This window comes from Centroberyx gerrardi, chromosome 6 (assembly GCF_048128805.1).
Source record: "Centroberyx gerrardi isolate f3 chromosome 6, fCenGer3.hap1.cur.20231027, whole genome shotgun sequence".
NCBI lineage: Eukaryota > Metazoa > Chordata > Actinopteri > Beryciformes > Berycidae > Centroberyx > Centroberyx gerrardi.
Window position 1 is genome coordinate 14,956,541 of NC_136002.1, and position 20,335 is coordinate 14,976,875.

At 42.7% G+C, this 20,335-nt stretch overlaps 1 protein-coding gene across 3 annotated transcripts in view; it reads right to left on the bottom strand.

Moving 5' to 3' along the window:
- Positions 1-20,335, bottom strand: part of arap1 (ArfGAP with RhoGAP domain, ankyrin repeat and PH domain 1) — a 44,659-nt gene that overhangs the window by 14,141 nt on the left and 10,183 nt on the right. For all 3 annotated transcript variants that reach the window (XM_078284016.1, XM_078284015.1, XM_078284014.1), the window contains 17 exons: positions 19,999-20,068; positions 19,757-19,877; positions 19,358-19,542; positions 18,701-18,807; positions 17,405-17,604; positions 16,889-16,974; positions 16,398-16,580; positions 7,796-7,970; positions 7,034-7,168; positions 6,615-6,750; positions 5,948-6,050; positions 4,885-5,077; positions 4,571-4,616; positions 3,727-3,890; positions 1,862-2,074; positions 651-756; positions 396-543 (listed from right to left, as the gene is read on the bottom strand). In XM_078284016.1, the coding sequence (XP_078140142.1) occupies positions 396-543; positions 651-756; positions 1,862-2,074; positions 3,727-3,890; positions 4,571-4,616; positions 4,885-5,077; positions 5,948-6,050; positions 6,615-6,750; positions 7,034-7,168; positions 7,796-7,970; positions 16,398-16,580; positions 16,889-16,974; positions 17,405-17,604; positions 18,701-18,807; positions 19,358-19,542; positions 19,757-19,877; positions 19,999-20,068 (2,371 nt within the window). The remainder of the gene's footprint in view (positions 1-395; positions 544-650; positions 757-1,861; positions 2,075-3,726; positions 3,891-4,570; positions 4,617-4,884; positions 5,078-5,947; positions 6,051-6,614; positions 6,751-7,033; positions 7,169-7,795; positions 7,971-16,397; positions 16,581-16,888; positions 16,975-17,404; positions 17,605-18,700; positions 18,808-19,357; positions 19,543-19,756; positions 19,878-19,998; positions 20,069-20,335) is intronic.

Below are 20,335 nucleotides of genomic sequence, written 5' to 3' on the forward strand. Positions count from 1 at the left end.
TCACATACACTAAAAGTAAGCAAAAAGAAGCATTAAAAGCAATTTATGTAAGATTTTCACTTGAACTGAACATGAACATGAACTTCTAATGTATCCATGCCCCATTTAGTTTATTGTTGACCCTGTATTCAGCTCAATGTATTTCTTTCTGCCTGGTAAAAAAGTTCCTCCCCTTATGCTGGAGCCCCTCCCATCCCTTATGACCATTCAGGCTCAAGCCATGCAAGGGCAACAAACTCAAGTATTTCTGAAACTCAGCAGAGTTTTTTTCTAGGATTACGAACTGATGCTGCCAATGACTCTTACTAGAACTATCCTTTGAGATAACTGAATCAATTGAGGCAACACAATGCTTTGCCTTCCCATCATCCCCCTTGTCAAGCAGTGAGTCTAACCTCAAAGATGTGTGTGTAGTGCTGTATGAGGTCCTCGATGACGCGGCCGGCTGTGTAGTCCTTCCCGTCGGTCTGGAACAGTGTGGGACCGAACACTATGGCCAGGTTATGGAGATTCATCTGGTTCAGCTCAGAGAAACGCTGCACACTGACACACACAATGGAAACACAGGGACACACACATGGGCATAAGCATGCAGACACAAAGATAAAAACAAGAAGCAGTGTGTGTGTGTGTGTGTGTGTGTGTCTCACCAGTAGAGATGGTTGACCAGGGCTCGTAGTGTAGCCTTGTTGACACGGGGCAGTCTGCTCAACAGCAACTGGTACTGGGAGATTTTCATACTTTCCTCCTGGAGGGCTGGAGGGAGAGAGAGATAGAGGAGAGAAGGATGAAGAGTGCGAAAAAAAGAGAAAACCCAGTGAGTGACAGAGAGCATGAGAGACAGAAAGAAGGAAAGAACAGGAAAGGAAGAGAGAATGAGGGAAAAGAGAAAGCGAGGGGCAGAGGGAGATGGATGGAGAAGAAAGGGACAGTGAAAGAAAGGGGGGATAGAGAGGCAGAGAGGAAGAAAGAGCGAGAGAGACAGGGAAAAAAAACAGAGTGAGCAATTGGGAATAGATAAGAGGATGAAAGTGAGATTTAAAGCCTAGTTAGAGAGATCAGAGGGATTTACTGTAGTGCTCTGCAACAAAGGCCAGATTTACTTGTAGGCTGTGATGTGAAAAAGTCCTCTCCTGACTCCCAGTCATTTGTGAGTGCAGGGTGTTATTTCAGGTATACAGTAGAAATTGAAACTTAACAATGTGGACAATGAGCTGCTGGTTGTCTCTAGGGTTCAACCAATATGGGTTTTTGAAGGTTGATACCAATATCAACATCTTTGGATTGAGCCTGCTGATATTCACCATCTTTCAAGTGTTAGGTGTTTCCCTTAGAATCATATTCATACATACTTGTGTGGAATCTGATCAAAATTGAGAGCATCCCATACACAACCAGTGTAGTATTGATCAATTATACAATAAATATGTAATCAAACAAACTGCATCATATCCATCATGTCAGAGATGGACAACAAGGACTGACCCATATCTTTATGGCCCATATGTTTAATAAAAGGCCAATATCTGCTAGTTTCTTTTCTTTAGTCTGGAAGTTGAAAAGTTTACTTTGTTGCATTTGTGTATTTGGTTCGTTTAGGTTCACACTGCCCAAGCGAACCAGGGCCTGCAAACAAAAGTAACATGGACTCACAAGTAGCTTGTTTATTGGACAACCTGTCATGCTGCAAGATTAGAGAATTTGGGAGTAGGGGCAGTCAAAACAAATATGATTCCAGTCCCTGTAACTTTAACTAAGCATGATGGACCATCTTTGGTGTTCACGTCAGTCAAGAACATATGAAGAAATAGCTAACCACTGACTGTATTGTGTAGTGCAATAATAGTCCTGTGAATGTTACCAGCAGTACTGAGCCAGGTGCTGGAGGCCTCTGACGTGAACAGACCCTCTCCTGACTCCCTGAAGAAGCGCTTGAGTGTGTTGGAGACGTCGTCCACCTGGTGCTCTCCCTCCCTCAGACGAACGCTCCGAGCATCACGACGGAACGCCTCGCACTGCGCCGCCACGCGCGAGTTCACCCCGCTCTTACGATAGATCCCCTCTGACGTCAGACCTAGACAAACACAAGCACACACACACACTTTAACAAGCACACACATGAGCAGATAGTGTAGCAAACACAGGCTGACTTGTGCTCTTCCTCCGTTAGCTGCTTTTGGTAGCATTGAGTCAAGAATAAAAACCACACAAAAGCCCAGTGTGAGTAAGCATCAAGGAAGTACGGTCTTCAGTGTAAGGTATGTGGAACAGACTTGTCATTCAATGGCTTCACGGTAACAAGGGTGAATCATCTCTAAAGCATCCAGATATTTGTGCAAGTAAAGAAGCACCTAGCCAAACAAGCATGACAACTGTAGTCCTAAAATAGGCCTGTCTAGTTTTCTGCTACTGCTCCGTGTGCTAGCCAAACTGTGCCCGAGATATTTTGAATGATAGTGAGATTGGTGGGAGTGAAAAAAGAGGGAGTGGGTGATGACCGGGAAGTTTGCGAGTGATGGGAGAGAAGTAAAAAAGAAGTGGAGTTTTCGGCAGTTGGTATTTTGGTATTAAACTCTGGATTATTTATTTGATTAAGTTTCCTTTTCTTTTTCTGTTGGACCTGTTTGGACCTGTGATATAATGTGAAAAATTACAATAAAAAGACCCTGATCAAAAAAAAAACCTCTGGATTATTTCAATCTGTTTCGACCAGAAATACATTGAATTACAGAAGCAAGACACCATCGAAATGCTGTTTGCTTGTGACTTTAAACTATGATTCTGACAATGGGCAGGGGCCAAAAATCCCAGGTCAAGGGCGTACTCCTTGCATGTCCCAACAACTGTAGCAGTGTTTTAAGAGGCCAGAGCAAGTGACAGTTCTTGTCATTCGGACCCAGGGTCAAAAGGTTTAAAATCCCCTGCCCTAGATCACAGTGTAACGGATAATTACATCAGATCTTGTGTAATGGTAAATTCCCATTGCCAGTACATGGAGGTGAGAACAAGGAAAGTTCTGCCCTGGTTTCCAGGAAAACTGACCAGAGGGATTAACATTCCAGATCCGGAACTGTAGGATATCAGCATAAAGCAGCCCACACACAAATATACACACATTTACACACATATGCAAACACAAGTGCATAAATGGATGGAGATTTAGGGGTGAGAGGAGGACAAGGGAGAGAAAGATCAAAGGAAAGGAAAGGGAGATGGTGGGTTGGAGAGAAAGAAGTAAAGTTAAAAGAGGGAGATAAGGAATGAGAGCAGTATGAGATGGAGGAGAGGTGAGAAGGCAAAGGAGAGGGAAAGAAAAGAGACAAAGAGAGAGGGAGGAGAGGAATGGAGGTGGAACAGAGTTGTTTTGTTGTCTTGCGGTCCGTTGGTCTCTCCCACAGCCAGAACTCCTGCTATTACAGTCACATGAGGTCTCACACACACACACACACACACTCTATCTCACACTATAACACACATGCCTACTAAGTATGCAGAGCAACACCCAGAGACAGAAATCACATAAAGAAACGCAGACAGTATTTAAGTGCACCAGTAATGTTTATGTATGTGTATGCGAGAGAGAGGAGCATGCCTATTTGTATTTATATATGTGTGTGTGTGTGTGTCAACCCAGTGTAGGCAATCCAGCGGTCAGCAGTGAATGCCGTTTCTGTGACCTTTTTCACTGTCTTTATCCATCTCTGTCAGTTTCTGTGTGTCTCTCACCGCACTGCGTGATGTAGTCGATGCAGCTATGCACTATGACCGGTATGTCTGTGTCTGTGAGCTGCTGCTGGCTCAGTGTGTCCCCTCCGCTCCCTGCTGCCCTCTGGATGGCCCCACACCAGCCTGTAAAATCCAACTTCCTCTCTCCTTCCATGTACAGAGTCCTGAGAGAGCGAGAGAGAGAGAGAGAGAGAGAGAGAGATGATAAATTGAAGAAGAGAAGGGCAGAGAGCGGGGGAGCAAGGGAGGAAAGAAGGGAGGGAAGAAAAGAAAAGTTTTACAGAATGTTATTTACTCAGTTTGACTTAAACTGTGAGTGTCCTATGTCCTGTCCTGTGTGTGTCAGGCATTTTGAGTATATTAGGTAGGACTGCACAATTAATGGTGTAAAATCATGAATCACAATTTTTGTTATTATTATTAGTAATTTTAGCATACTGACAATGCACAAATGCTGGAAAATAATTTTGTTCCTTGAGACTCATAATTGGGATTACATTATGTAGACAAATAATCAGGATTATCATTATAGCCATAATTGTGCGGCCCTAAAAGCACATCATGTTTTCTTGTTATTTAATACCAGTGAAATACCAGAAAAATGATTAAATTAAATAAGTTGATAGTACATACACAATACAAATAAATAGAAACTATTAGGCAGGTAGCATGCAGTATGAACTTTCAGATACAACCAGCATTTCCAAACAGGCATAAAATGTCAAGAGAGGATGTTTGAACTAGCTTTGAACTGCGGGAAAGGTTATGAAGTCAAACCAAGAGGCAGACATCCCATCTTTCCTTTAATGTCACAAATGTACCAAGAAATCTTCCCTCGTCTTACCTGCCTCTCTCCACCAGAACCAGAACCTCGTTGTCTTGTTGGATCGCTGTGGCACAAAAATACATGGTAATCATATTATTCCAGAGAAGCACACTTCAAAAAAGGTTCACAGTATGATTCGGTTTCAAACTGCTTCGAAACAGTTTGTTTTTTGGAACTGTGATTTCCAAATGATTATTCTCTGAATCATTACTGTGAGTACGCTGTCACTGCATGTGTACAGCATGTTTGCAGCACACGTGTATCGGTTGTGTGTGTGTCTTTCATGTTTGTGTACGCATGTATGTATGTTTATCTACATGTCTCTAACTCACAGAGCTCCAGCAGTTTGCGGAGGTGAATCTCCTCTCCTTGGCTGTCCTCCAGGTAGGCGTGAAGTGTGGAGCCCACCAGAGCAAACCAACCAACCTTGGGCGTTTGTAGGTTCAAGCCATCTTTATACTTCAGTCGCCCAATCCGCTCAAAACCCAACCTCAGTAAAGGCTCGACATTGGCCGGGATGAAGGTCTGCAAAGAAATGGGGTACATTGAGGCTCTGTGATACATTCAGTGTTAATCAATAGTTTGATGAAGCCTCTGAAACCGCATTTAGTAGTTCAGCGGTAGGGGAAACACTTGACACGTAGCAGGAACACAGGCAGCTGAAAATGGACTAACTGAGAGGCGGAATCAGTGAGTGTGGAACCAATTCACCTCATGCTCAGTTCATGCTTCCTGTGTGGTTAGACGTGTGGGAGCCACAAACCTGTCATCCGCATACTTTGGCCTTCATGCTTCTCACACTTTTCATGATGACAGCACGCCTCTAAACTCCAGTACTGCAGGAAAATGCAGCTCTGCCCATTCAACAACCAAAAAAAAAACCCTAGCCAGTAGTCCCAGTCTCTCTTTGTTGGCTGTGGCATCTTCCACATTGTTTCAAATTTGCAGTGGTGCACGACCTTAAGAGCGACTCCAATGCACAAAGTCGTTTTGGTCCCAATTGCGTCATTTTGACAACACACACTCCGTCACATCCACATAAAGCATGAACTAGCATTCAGCAGTTGCTAGCACAAGGCCACTATTAGTTAATTTGAAACTATTAGCCAGCTGATATCTGATATCTCAGTTGTAAGGATGAACAAGAATATTGTTCTGAGGGAAACTGAGTGACATAAAAACGAAGCACTCTGCCCTCAGTGTAGCTCGAATCACAAACTTTCCACTCATCAGCACTCCAAAAGTTGACTACAGAAATTGAATTAACTTATCAAATCTGCCCTCAGGAAGTGTCCATCTCGAGTGGTGAAGTGGGAGAATTTCTGTTCAGGAGAGTTTCTAGACCGAGGGGCTGCCTGCTGCTGCATCAACCACATTACACATGTTGGTGCTTACCTTGGCGATGGACTTGACCCATTCCTTGTGGCTGTCTGGGTCATCAGTGCCAAACAAATAGAGACGCTCTGAGTCTGAGTACAGTTCAAAGGTATGGTCATACCTGGGGGTGAGAAAGAGACGGGAGGGTGGAGGTAGGGAGGAAGAGAGACAGACAAAGAGGACAGGAGGCAAAGAGAGAAAGAAAGCAGTTTTGTGAGATACAGCTATGAGCAATAGACCTGAGTGATGCAGCTGTGCATTAATTCATTCATTCAATCCAAGATAATCCACTTAGTTCAAATACATACACAGTGTAACCATGATGTTCATGTGTATATTCATTCAAACACTCATTTGGTTTGCTTCACTTGGACAGCCCACTTTGAATAATGACATAACGAGTATTCGCATTTTGTATCTACATGTTAATTAATTCATTTATTTCTTTGTTCACTTTATTTAACTAGGATATACAATCAGTAAAAAAGAGGGTGAGAGGAAAACTATAAATATAACTGTATATTCATTAACTCATTTCTTCATTGTATTGTAGTAGTGTTGCTGACCCTGCACAAAAGCATAGCCATGTCATTGATGTCAATAACATGTGATGCCTTTGTCATTCAGATGTAAATTCATTCACTAATTCACTTCACTGAGCCAGGATTAATTATCTAGTGTGTACCCATGTTTCTCAGGTGTGTTGACAGCCAAACAGACTATCTCAGCAGCCTTCAGCACTCCGTTAGGGTTCGAGTTCTTGTCACTCTCATAGTAGCTGAAGCAGCCGTCGTTCAGCGTACACCAGCGACGGCTGAATTCTAAATAGAAGAACAGATAAAGATTTACTCAACTTAAAAATAATGATAATACAAATGGATTGGGAACTATAGGGATTGTTTTTTGTATGCATACTGTATGTTGCACATAATGAAGCCAGCAGTGAAATTTGTCTCTTACTTATACTGTAGCTGATGGGTCTTGATTATGTTTTTTTGAAAAGTACTATGTAACTTTGTTTAGAAATGGCTATACAAATATAGTTATTATTACTGCTGTTCATTATTGGAAGGTGCATTGTATGGATGTGTGTAATCAGCCTACCCTCTCGGGCCTTGCGCTCTGTGATAGCCCGAGCCATGGATGCAGTCTTGAACAGGAAGCCATTGTAGGAGACAGAGGGCGGAGCGGAGTAGTGCACCGCCTCCATCGCCCCGCCCACCTCTGACCGTGGCAGCTCTGCAGGAAAAACACACAGTCAAATAAATACTTATTGTGCAAAACCCATCACACTGGCTACATTACTATCTACTGGAAGTCTAAAATAAAAGAAGAAGTGCATGGCAAACAGTGGCGGGAAATAGTCAAGGCTCAAAACATTCCTGTGTGGCAGTTGAGCATACTTACTAGGCATGTGTGTTTGAGATGTGTGTGTGTGTGTGTGTGTGTGTGTGTGTGTGTGTGTGTGTGTGTGTGTGTTACCATGCTGGGAAATAGACACTGGTATGATAATGGCACATCTGATATACACACATACGTAATATACACGGAATTCCACACACAACAGACTGGAAAATATCAGCATGTACGTATGTGTGTGTCTGTGTGTGTGTGTTGTGTTGTGTCTGCGTGTGTGCTTTGTGTGTGTGTGTGTGTGTGTGTGTAGTGTGTGGTCGCATGCATACAAGTGTGTGATCACTGCAGTAATAGGAAGACCAGAGAAACAGGTACATTATAGACACACAGAAAATCACAAAAAAAAGTTTGCAAAGCACTTAAAAAAGACCAGGTGCAAACTACTGTATAACATGCAGACATCATTAAAAACAGAGATGTGTGTGTGTCCCTGTGTGTGTCCAGTGGTACCTGTGTTGAGATTGTGGCTGATGAACCCAGCCTGCAGGGGTTGAGAGTGGGCGTTGGCCAGGGAGAGAGGGGAGGGGCAATCGGCCATACCAGTAGAACAATTCACATCGGCACCACAGAAAACCAGGCTCAGCGTCTCCAGCACATCACTGCACTGCACATTTATACACAACGCCTAGGGAGAGACAGAGAGAAGGGACAATTAACACCAGCAAAAAGCAGATTCAAGCTCTCACGCACATCACTTCAGTACATGTTTGTGCACAGTGATAAGAGAAGGAGGGAGATTTTTCCCTTTGGCACAACAAACAGTCAGGTTCAAGGCCTCTCAGTGTATTGCACATTGACATCAAAGAGTATTTGCAAAAGATTCTTTGTTTCAACCTGCTTATAACAAACATACCAGGTGGGTGGGGTCTACACACACACACTGTGCCACATACAGTAGGACAATATAATGAGTACCAGATAATCACAGGAAAGCATTTGCAAATCAAATGGTCAAACCTGAAAGTATCTGAATTGTCCTAATACAGTACACCCCACCCATCTGCTATTCTAAGTTAAAAAAATCCAAGTCTGGTTGATACACAACACCAAATGAGGGAGAGAGATATGGCGAGAGAGAGATAGGGGGAGAAAGAGAAGAAAAAGAGGGAGAGTAGCGCATTCAAGTGAGACACTGAAAGGACACAAAGGGAAGGGAGCAAGGGAGAGAGAAACAAGGGAACACAGGAAGGAGGGATGGCACAAGGGAGGGAGGCATGGAGAGAAAAAAAGACAGAGAGGGAGGGAGGGAGAGAGATAATAAAGTCAAAGGATGATACTTTTAAAACAATAATAAACTGTTGACTTCTGCGCTATTGTCCAGTTGCTGCTGAGCTGGCTTTAATCACATCATGTGATGCTTTGTCAGAGCTTTTCACACTGAAGGAAACAGCTGAGGACAAACTCACATCTATGAAATAACCAAAACAGTGATGACTGTGTGAGCGTGGGGGCAGGCTGCTGTGGCCTTCTCCTGACCCCTACTCTTACCACTGGAATTTCAGCACCACAAAAAGCATAATCAGCATTTTAATTGCTTTACTAGGGCCACTATCTGTCAACATTGTCATGCCTTCTCTATGTGGAGAGTATGTCTAACCCTAACACATAGTCCTATCTATTATTGTTGAAAATTAGTTGAAACATTTTCTTATGGTCAATAAACAATGAAAAGTAATTCTTTGGGGTTTTAGGGGGCTGTGGATTATTATGATAAGACTGTTAACTGTAAACTGTACTGCTGTCTGTAAGTCCAGAGCATGTATACTTAACACAGCTACCATCTGCAGCCATTTTACAGTGATAAGTTTGTCTTTCATGGTGAACTTGCTTCATTTTACTGGGGCATTGGTGAAACCTTTTGGGGCATTCATCTTTACTTTAGGCAGCCCATTTGCTCCTATTCATGTAGGGCTGCACAATTAACTGCAGATAAGATATGCACATATGATTGCGATTTTATTTTTCCATGATTAATAATCATGTAATTTGGTGATATTGAGTCCCAGTGTGGTAAATCAAGCGCTTCCATTATGCATGACCAATCACAACCTTTGAATGTCCAATGTGCACCCATGTGACCAAAAACCAAACTAAGATAGAGAATCAGGCAGCTCTGGTGGGAAAGAAAGAGAGAATCCTTACATACTAATCTTTGCAGAGACAAGCAAAGTGGAAATGATCGGCCAAACATTAGAGAGGAAAATCCTTCTCCCGAGTCTGAATGTGAAAACATTGTTTTAGTTCCTTAAAGTGGATTACCCTCTGTCATCTGGAGATACTTTGCGTTTAAACCAGATGACAACAAACAAATACAGATTTCTGTGCAAAGTTTGCCTTAGGGTTATAGCTGCACCCTAAAGTAGTGAAGTAGTAATTATTTATTATTTGATAAAGGATCACAATAAGAGTAAGACAGGAAGAGGGAAAACAAGACTTTGTAGCTGCTGCTACTTCTAGCAATACTGCGCTGAAAAAATTAAACTTTCACTTTGGAAAGTGTCTGATAATATACTGCAAAAAATATCAATTTTAATCTATTTCATTTAATGTAGTATTGAGCCTTAAAATATTTTTCTTGACATTTGTTTCTACAAAACTAGTGAAATTATCTCACACCATAGGAAGAATTTTTCACTTGTTTTTACAAGTAAATTGCTTGTTAAAATGGGCATATTTTGCAGTGCACAGCTGAACATCAGCCTTTTGGGGCTAAATCCCATCTGAGGAAGGGAGCAGCAGATATGAGAGCATGTAGACTGCAGGTTTAACAGAGCAAGCTGCTAGATGAGACATGGTGAGTGGACTGAGGGACTCCAAATACTGTTAAACAAGGCTAAAAAGAAAGAGGCGGGAGGGGAAAGGAGGAGGGACAAAATAGGAAAGATGGTATGATGGAGAGGAGGACGCAGTGTTTTTACAGCTGAGGAACTCAACTCAGACTCACGCAAATACACACACACACACACACACACACACACACACACACACACACACACACATATAGACACGGTCTGGTTTCTCTAAACCAACAAGCTCATTTGGATCTGATTGGGAAATTCCACAGTACTCTGTCACACACACACACACACACACACACATATAGAACCCCTCCTCTATTTCATCACTACTGAGACCACACACACATACATATACACATACACACACACAAACAAAACAATTAACAAAGATTAAAATTGCACAAGACACCCCAACATACACCCAAAACACACCGAGACAAATTGCAGCTCTCTCTCTCTCTCTTTCTTTCTTTCATACACACACACACACACACACACACTACAGTCTCATCATATGGGTCATAAGATCGCCATGATAGGGCTGGTATATAAGAAGGTGTGTGTGAGGGCGTGTGTGTTCCAGTAGAGCTGTATGAAACCAGCCCTCTGTCCCATATGGACATACATATAAAGGTGATGCATGTAGGTCATGTACTGTAATGTACTGATGGCCGACCATGTGCCATTCGACCAAGAAAGGAGAACCAATCAGAACAAAGTATGATGAGGAAATGGGTTGTTTGAGTGTTTCGAGACCTCCCGCCCTCCAACATCTGCTGCCTATGAAACAGGGAGTAATGTAATAACACACACATGCACACACACACACACACACACAGGAGGGAAGGGAATTCAAGATTCTTACACAATATCCCCAGAGAGAGAGAGAGAGAGAGAGAGAGAGAGAGAGAGAGAGAGAGAGAGAGAGAGAGAGAGAGAGAGAGAGAGAGAGAGAGAGAGAGAGATCTAATCTGGGTGTGTCTTGAATCACAGGCCTCAGTCTGGCCTCTGCATATGGGACAGAATGGGGTGGGGGGGGGGGGGAGAGAAATGAGAGAAAGAGAGGAAAGAAAAATAGGGGAGAGGGGAGATGAAAGTCTTCCAGTAAGCCACAGCAATTAGAGACTGATTACAGTGGGCTACACTCTCAACATACAGACCCTCTCTCTCTCTCTCTCTCACTCTCTCTCACACACACACACCTCTGCTCTGTCCATTCTTTTGTATATTGAATGTACAGACACACCCACACGTATATACACATCTATATCAGATCCAGATGAAAAAGACCAGTTATCCACATATGCTCCACCATTACCTCACCAGAAAGAGTTGAGATAGAGAGAGAGAGAGAAAGAGAGAGAGAGAGTGAGAGAGAGAGAGAGAGAGAGAGAGAGAGAGAGAAAGAGGGAGATGAAAATCCAGACAGATGAAGGAGGGGGAGAAAAAGAGGAGACAGATGAATGAATATGACAGGGAGGAAAAAAAAAAAGAAAGCCAGACACATAGAGAGAGAGAAAGGAAGGGTGGAATGTGACCAGAAAAAAACAGAAAAGAAGGGGCAACAAAAAGCAAGAAAGCAGTTCCCCTCTCCCCTCAGAAATAAATGGGAGTTATATGTCCCAAAATCCTGAATCCTACAATGGAAATGAGGGAATGAGAAGACTCAGACGGAGCAGGGAAGAAAAGGTGAGACAAACGAATGGACAAGACGAGAGGAGGGACAGAAGAGACGGGAGAGAAATGGAGAGAGACAGATCGAGAGCGAGGGAGGAGAAAAACAGATGGTATAAAACAGTGGAACTGAGCTTTCCTCTATGGAAGCCATTTTCCAAAACTATAAATGTACAAAAACAGGCCCATAAAGCTTTTTTACTGCTGCCTCTCAGCTACGCCAGCATGCTGTAATAACCACCAATAACATGCCGACGGTCACCAGCACATTCAACATGCACACAAACAAACACAGGCCCAAAAAGATAGAGCACCAAACAGGCCAAAGTTGGATTTGTGCTTGATAGTGGCGGGCAACATGGTTGACCAGGTGGGTTGATACTTTTATACTTATAATATAATGTGACATGTAATTTCATGCTGCATGTGACAAGAAAACAATAAAATAATAATGCATTCATAACAGTGAATTAATTTTACAATCTTTTACCAAGGATGGCATATTTTCGACAAATTCAACAAAATTTACATGATAATAGCATATACCGGGACAGTTTTGGCCATGATAATTGTCCCTAAGTCACACTCGAAACACACATACACACACACACACAGAACCAGCAGCATGCCAAATGCCACTACTTCACTCAACACTATCACTCATTGCCATCTATCTCTCCGTCCCACCTCTTTTTTGCTCAACCCAACCTTCTATGTCTCACTCTCTTCTCTCTCTCTCTCACACACACACACACACACACACACACACACACACACACACACACACACACACACACACACACACATTATGCAAACAAACACATAACAAGACATTCTGACTTGTCAATCAAAAGCCTCTGAACATAGTTTCAAATATTAGTGTAACATAAGGTACGCTCAAGGAAGACAGTGAATATGGCTTCTGGCTGTCATTTGATTCTGAAACTTATGGTATGTGTCCTGCTGAAACCTTATATTCTCCAAACATTAATATTTAAGGAATTGAGAAAACCAGGTTGATTTTCCCTTGGACATTTTTGATGCATTTTCAATTCAACATGACAAAAGTTCTGCAAGGCACCAAAACTAGTTGTCCCACAGGGGAATATGTGATAAAATAATAGGATGATGTATGTGTAGCCTATGTGGGGATTTGGTGTTCTTAATTCCTAAAATAATGTTGATGTGTTGCAAGAGAATGTGATGCTGCATTAAACGAGTGAAAGACTATGGAATGCAAGCATAGTGATGAAATGCTAATAGGAGAAATATCATGGGAGGCTTGCATAGTTCATTTAAAACTAGGAGGGGGGTAAAGAGAAAAGAGATACACAATATCGAGAGAGGCAAACTGAAAGAGATAGAGAGAGAGAGGCAGCAAGGCAGATAGAGAGAGAGAGAGAGAGAGAGAGAGAGAGACAGAGGGAGAGAGAGGGAGAGAGAAGGACAAACAATGCTGTCCATTGACAGAGGTGAGCCTATCATCTACTCTGAACACACAGAGAACACATGGCCATGCACACGCACACACAGAGCAATACAGAGCAAAAATGCAAAAGAGGCACACAAACATGCCCACACACACATTGATATGCATGTTAACACATATCCCATTCCACTCCAGTGAACAACATACTGTACACATACACCACAACCCTGCCTACAAAAGAATCGCCCCACTGACAGACACACACGTACACACACACACACACACACCCACACAGAGACACACACAGAGACACAAACACATTCAAATATGTCTCTGTTCAACTGAGCTGTGATGGAATACTGTCAGAGATCCAAAGTTCATTGGCACACATTCTTATAAGCACTAACCCAAACTCATTAAAACACACATATACACTCATATTGTTTCTTTATAGGGCTTATCCACATACACGCGCATACAGAGACACAACACACTTTCACTACCCTATCCCACAGCTCCCGCACCAACACACAGTCCTATTCACACATACACACTTACCTGTGCTCTTTCAGTTCTCTTCAATCGCTCCTGTGTTTGAATTTGTGTCACACACACTCAAATGCACACACACACTGAGTAACAGTTCCGAGTACAGAGAAGAGAGTCTTTGATCCTGACAGAAAGTTAAGGCAATGCCAGCACACATAAAGAAAAGAGACAGAAGTAAAGAGAGAGCAACTTTCTCCGGTAGTCCCAGCCAAACAATGAGAAGGAGGAGGAGGAGAAGAGGAGGAGGAGGAGAGGAGGAGGGGAGAGGAGGAGGGGCGGGGTTACAGCACATTCCAGCTAAAGCAGCGAGTAATGATGTCACATGCAGAGAGAGGGAGACAGAGAAGGAGAGGGAGAAAAGGCAGGACTAGATAAACAAACCTACATGTGCCCCGAAGACACTTTTTTTCTCTCTCTTTTGCTTATAGACAAACTTTTGTCTCATAAGCACATATTGTCTCACCGTTTCTCTCTCCCTCTCACACTTACACTGCCACACTGTCAGTCTCCTAGGCCATTTTTCTTGCCTCTTTACATAACTGCATAGTTAACGTAAACACACAGCAGAGCCTATATGTCTTATGATATACCCAAGTGGAGAGAGAGTGAGTCAGAGCTTAAGAGGATTTGATCAGGAACACAGAAAAGCGGGAAAAGCAGCACAACAGTAATCTCCTGTTTGAAATGAAGTGGAGCTGTATGCTCAAATAGACCCAAAATCATGAAAAAAAACCTGAAAGATCACATTCCTGAGAGAGAGTTTGAGAGAGTGAGGAGAGATAGAGGAGAGAGAGAGGAGAGAGAGTGCACCGGGGGAAAGAGATGAACAGTGTGGAGGAGGACTGAATAAAGAAGAGAGGCCAGTAGCAGAACAAAGACTGTTTATAGGCCGAAACATGCTGTGTGTGTGTGTGTGTGTGTGTGTGTGTGTGTGTGTGTGTGTACAATAAGAAAACTTCCTGTATTTCTTGCTGCACATCCCAAAAACAGTGACTAACACTCACCATATACACATACGCATCTGGCAATCTTAACTACTTGAGGGAGGAAAAATAGCACTCACAGTCAGGTGCTAGCTGTGAGTCAGTCACACACACAGAGAGTGTGTGAGCAGCCTGCATTGTTTGCAGTAAGTGGGTTAAGTAGCTAATTAGTGACCCAACCAGACCCTGAAACACTGAGACATTCACCTCTCGCGCACTGGAGCACAGCAAGGACGCAATGTGTGACCTTCAATCCTAGCTATTTCCAAAAAATGTCCACATGGGTCCTACTTGTGACCTATAACTTTGGGCTCCTCCTAGGACCAGAACCAAGGACAGCCGGCCTGGTTGTCCACCCTGAGAGTGCCTCTGTTTAAATGTAATGCCTGGACGCAGCGTTTCCCCTACATAGAGGCCGCAGCCGAATACCTTGCTCCGCTGCTGTGACATGAGTTTTGCAAACATAAGCTACTCAGAGGCAAACGGACCATTAGCTCACAGAAGTTTGAAATCTACATTACTAAAAACCCACAGTAATTGCTAGGCTGAATTGATCAATTCCTCTACCCTAGAATCAGCAGAACATTGTTCTTTTGAAAGCCGTTGTTCATATCAGGACATGAAACTGAATGACAGCTGGGTTCACGCTGCCCGGGATTCATTTACTTTCGCTTTGAATCATCAACTCCTGCTGACAAAAACATTGTGTATCGGTTTTGCTCGTTGGTTGTTTCTGTTTGTTCTTCCCATTGTATAAAGAAAAGCTTTAAAATAAATATTTTTAAAAAAGACATCAAACAATGGAATTGTTGTTATTATTGTGATTAGCGTACTGAGCTGTTCATACACTAGCTTGTACCTTACATTGCAACTTCGGTGGGATCATACGTACAAATCAATGTCTTGGATGCCCCGCTATGAGGTTAAGTTACAAGGTAGCTCGCCTGAAACAGCCTGCTACAGAACGGCAGAAGTAACTGGCTAGGTCATTTTCATTGATAGGGGTGATGTGAAACAATGTATTCATCATTTTCAGATGAGCTTGTACAAGTGCTTGCTTAAAATCCCCAAAAGATTAAATGCTCACTTCCTAAGTACAACTTATTTATTTATTCATGTATTTATTTGGGATGTCAGTACAAGAATCAACACTGATAACACTAAAATACATATTTGTAGCCAGTTTTTCAAGTTTTGGATCTTACTCATGGTCTTAGTATACAAGTGTGTGTGTGTGTGTGTTTGTGTGTGCAGAAGTCATAGGTAAACCTGAGAACCCCTGTGAAACACATGCGCACCACAGCTAGAAAAAATCCTTGGGGAACTGCACTGTGTGGCAGTGGTGATGGGCAATGTTACATTCAGCAGCTATAGGTGTTAGAAAATGGGAAATAAATGAATTAAGTTAACACAATCGACTAAAAGGAAAAACGTATTAAAAATGATTTGTTCATAATGGTTGGCAAAACTGCCCATCTCCATTGCCTCTACATGCTGCCTGTGTATGGCAGGCCTTTCTTTAATGAACTAAAGAAAATACACACGATGTGAAGGCTCCAAGCCAAAACTGAGGATAGCATAAATAAAACAGAGAAAACAGAAGAGCAGTTTCTCCTTACGTTGTTGAGTTCTCTCTGGTTACCGTAGAGTGGGTGGTACTTCCTGTATTTGCCCTGACGGTATTTGTTGGAGATGAAGCGCCGTCTCTCCTCGCTGCAGCTAGAAGGCGTCAGAGCCTCGCTGGGCGGAACGTTAGCCGCCCAGAAACTGTTGACCCGTTCGTTGCCTAGCAACAGGAACACCTGCATCACAGGTGAAGGGAAATGTTTCAATATTAAGGAGGGTAGGATTGTGTGTGCATAGTACGTATTATAAAACTCTAAGGTGGTCCACCTATGTGTTTTTTTCTGTCAACATAAATGTGCATCTTTCCCTGTCTTTAGGCAGCTGAATAATTTCCAAAAGTAGCTCATCTTCTCTTTGGGCTGCAGAATGGGTTTCAATAGCCTTATGTTTATTCCTGTCACTACATAAAAAACACCCCACCAATGCAATAACCACCTAGGTCTCTTCAAAATTCAGGGGAAACTGTGTGTGCATGTGTGTTTACCTGTATGAGTTCCTCTGTCCAGACTTTCCTGTCCATCTTCAGACTGCGAACCTTAGAGATGCTGGGCCCCAGACCTCTGTGTTCTCCTGAAACACACATACACACACACATACCCACCCACACACACACACACACACACACACACACACACAAGTAACAAATCATTAAAATCACATATCCCTACACCCAGAGATAGTTAAGTGGCCCACAAATGTGCCCCTGCAGGTCTAGCAGCTAGATGTTTCCAATTTGTATTTAAATCCATTCATTCACTTTCACTATGCAACTTTGAAGTAGCCCAGACTTTTAATTAACAGCCAAGCCATAGCAAGCAGTAAAATTTACATGGCCGGTGAACGTTCATGACACGACAGAGAATCACATATGACATTGTTGATACTCATAAAAGTGCTAATGACAATACAGTGAATGTCAAAATTCAAGCAGAAAACATTCACAAAGATACACACACCACAAACACCCACAAACATACTGTACACACACACAGATACAAACCTGCACATCGTTTGCAGACCACCACACACAAATTGATGGCAGCCCATTCCGGCTTGGCAGCCCCGCAGTCGGCACAGCAACCGTTGCTCGGCTCCGCCCAGATCCGCTCTGCCACCTCACTATTGGACAGGGCCTCACCTATAGCATCGCGCATCACCTCCACCCACTGCTCCTTGAGCTGCTCTGACTCTGCTATGAAACTGCGGACAGAGACACACACACGGCCCAGAGTTAACGCCGACATGACGGTGTCATTGCCAACTACAGAGTGACAGAACTGAGAAAGATGGAGCTAGTGTGTGTGTGTGTGTGTGTGTGTGCGCTCTCATAAACACACTGAGAAATGACTCTTACTCTGCTCTCTTTTTGCTAAAAACGGAGCAGTCACACACTGGAAACCACAAATACAGAACACACACACACAGACAGACTTGTGGCTTGACGCAGACCCTCGTGTCTAGATCTTTCCTCTTCTAATCCGTCACACGACATGTGGGCTCTTTCTCTCTTTCAAATACACACACACACACACTTCTCAGATGACTCTACACACATAACAGTCTCAAACTCTTCTATACATACGCATGCGCACACACACACACACACACACACACACAAACTCTTTACCTCCTTTCTCAAATTCTAGACGCAAATACACCATAGACACAAACCAAAATACAGATACAGGCATAGAAACACACACACACACACACACACAGTCCAACTCTTATACAAATACACAAGTCTTTTCAGACTTTCCCATCCTGTCAAGCTGAGCTCTCTCACTGCAGGCTGTGGAGTGTGAGCCAAAAGACCACACACACACCACACAAACACACGCACTCCCGCACACACATCTCTCTCACTCTTCTTCAGCCGCGTGCGCGCACACACACACACACACACACACAATGGCCTTTTCACATTCTCCATTGGTATCCAGCTGAGGTCTCTCAGTCAGATGGATGATGGAGTTCTCAGTAAAACGGCAGGACCCAGTTTCCCATGAGCATCTTAGCACTAAGGTCAACTCCTCCATTGAATTACAATGGAACAATGATTATCCAAGCACTTAAATTATTTTGTAAAACAGAACCCATTGCTGAGGAGAGAAAAGTCATAATCAAGCTTGAATATGTGCCAGACTGTGTGTATATGAATGCATGTGTATGTGCAGGACACTTACAGTACATGGCTCCACAACCGACACAAGTGTGAGTTTAAGTGTGTGTATGTGGGTGTGTGTGCATGAAAGAGAGACAGAGAGTGTGTGTATGTATACATGTGTGTGCATACCTGAATATGCGGTAGGGTGTGGTGAGGTCGAAGCTGCGTCTGTCGGTGTCTTTAACGTTTCCTACGTTCATCTCGATGGACGTGATGCCCACTCCTATACGGAAGTCCTGGAGAAACAGCAGCCATTAACTCAGTGATTCAAAGTGTCCGAACTTTGGTCAAATGATTATTAAAATTATTCTGGTTATGTGGCTTCTCACATAACATGGATGTTATTAATATGAACTCCATATCTTAAAGAATTAAGGACTATATAGTAGTTTCAAGAAAATCTGGTTTTCCTCATTAACATGTAAATGTATGCAGCAAGGTGCAATGATAGCTGAATACTTACAGGCAAACAAAATTGTATCTATTGCTTTATGCAAAGTTTTAAAAAATGAGGTTGACAAAACTGAGAGACACCACAATGTCTTTTAGCTTGGAAAAGTGTAAAGTATCCACAAGATCAGCAAATGCTTTTTCATCACTGAATATAGCTTTTCGTACAGTTTTAAAAAGGGAAATGCCCTTCCTTATTAAAAAGTCTCTTCAAAATCTCTTCAACATAGTGTTTTGCCAAATACAAATTACAAAATGCACAATCAAATTGATTTTTTTTTTTTTTAAATATGTTTAGTGGAAATACACACACACACACACACACACAGCCCCTACCTCCATGTTTTTGTAGAGGAGGACCTTATCTGCTGCGACAACAGTATAGAGCTTGGAGCGCAACCCTCTGAGCTCCAGATAGCCCTGATAGTCCCGGGTCAAAGGTGAACCAGGGGTCAGTGTGCTGCTCCGCTGGCGCCCCCTGGTGCAGTCCAGCAGAACCGCCACCCAGTCGTTTCTCTCAGCTGGATGTATATGTAGTGAGACATACATGTATGCATACACAGGCCATGAGCGCGTGCATGCACATCCAAAATATATGCATGTACCAACATATATGATTATATACACAAATGTATGTATGCACTAACAGATATTATTACACTCAAATATTTTTATGCACACACAGATGAGCTTCACATTCACACACACACACAAACACACACACACAAAATAGACCTTCACTCTCAGCCCTGAAGAGAAAGGTGCGGTTGTGTGTGACGACCTCAAACTTCAGCTCTCCCACACTGGTCACATTAGTGATGAAGGCTGTTGAGATGAATCGCTTAGAGTACAACTCCTGGAACACACACACACACACACAACTTAGTTAAACAGATACATATGTAATGTATGTGGATGAATGAGTGTGTGTTTGTAGAAGTGAGTTATTAGTTAGTTAGTTATGTGTGCGTTGTTACCTTGTCATTGTCAAAGTATCTCAGGTAGTCAACATCTAGCTTTACCCATCGTCTCTGGTAATAGAGAGCCCTGTGCACACACACACACACACACACACACACACACACACACACACACACACACACACACACACACACACACACACAGAGGTAGTGTCAAAGAGTGTATAAGAGCCAGACAGTATCTGCTTACAAATACAAAAGTATCAATTGTGATGTGCATTGAAATAGAAACAAATATATATTTTGATCAAATAGGGATCACAATTTATCTAGTGGAAAAAAACTAAATTAAAGTGAGAAAATAGTTTACAATGATAGAAAAAAAATGTTTCCT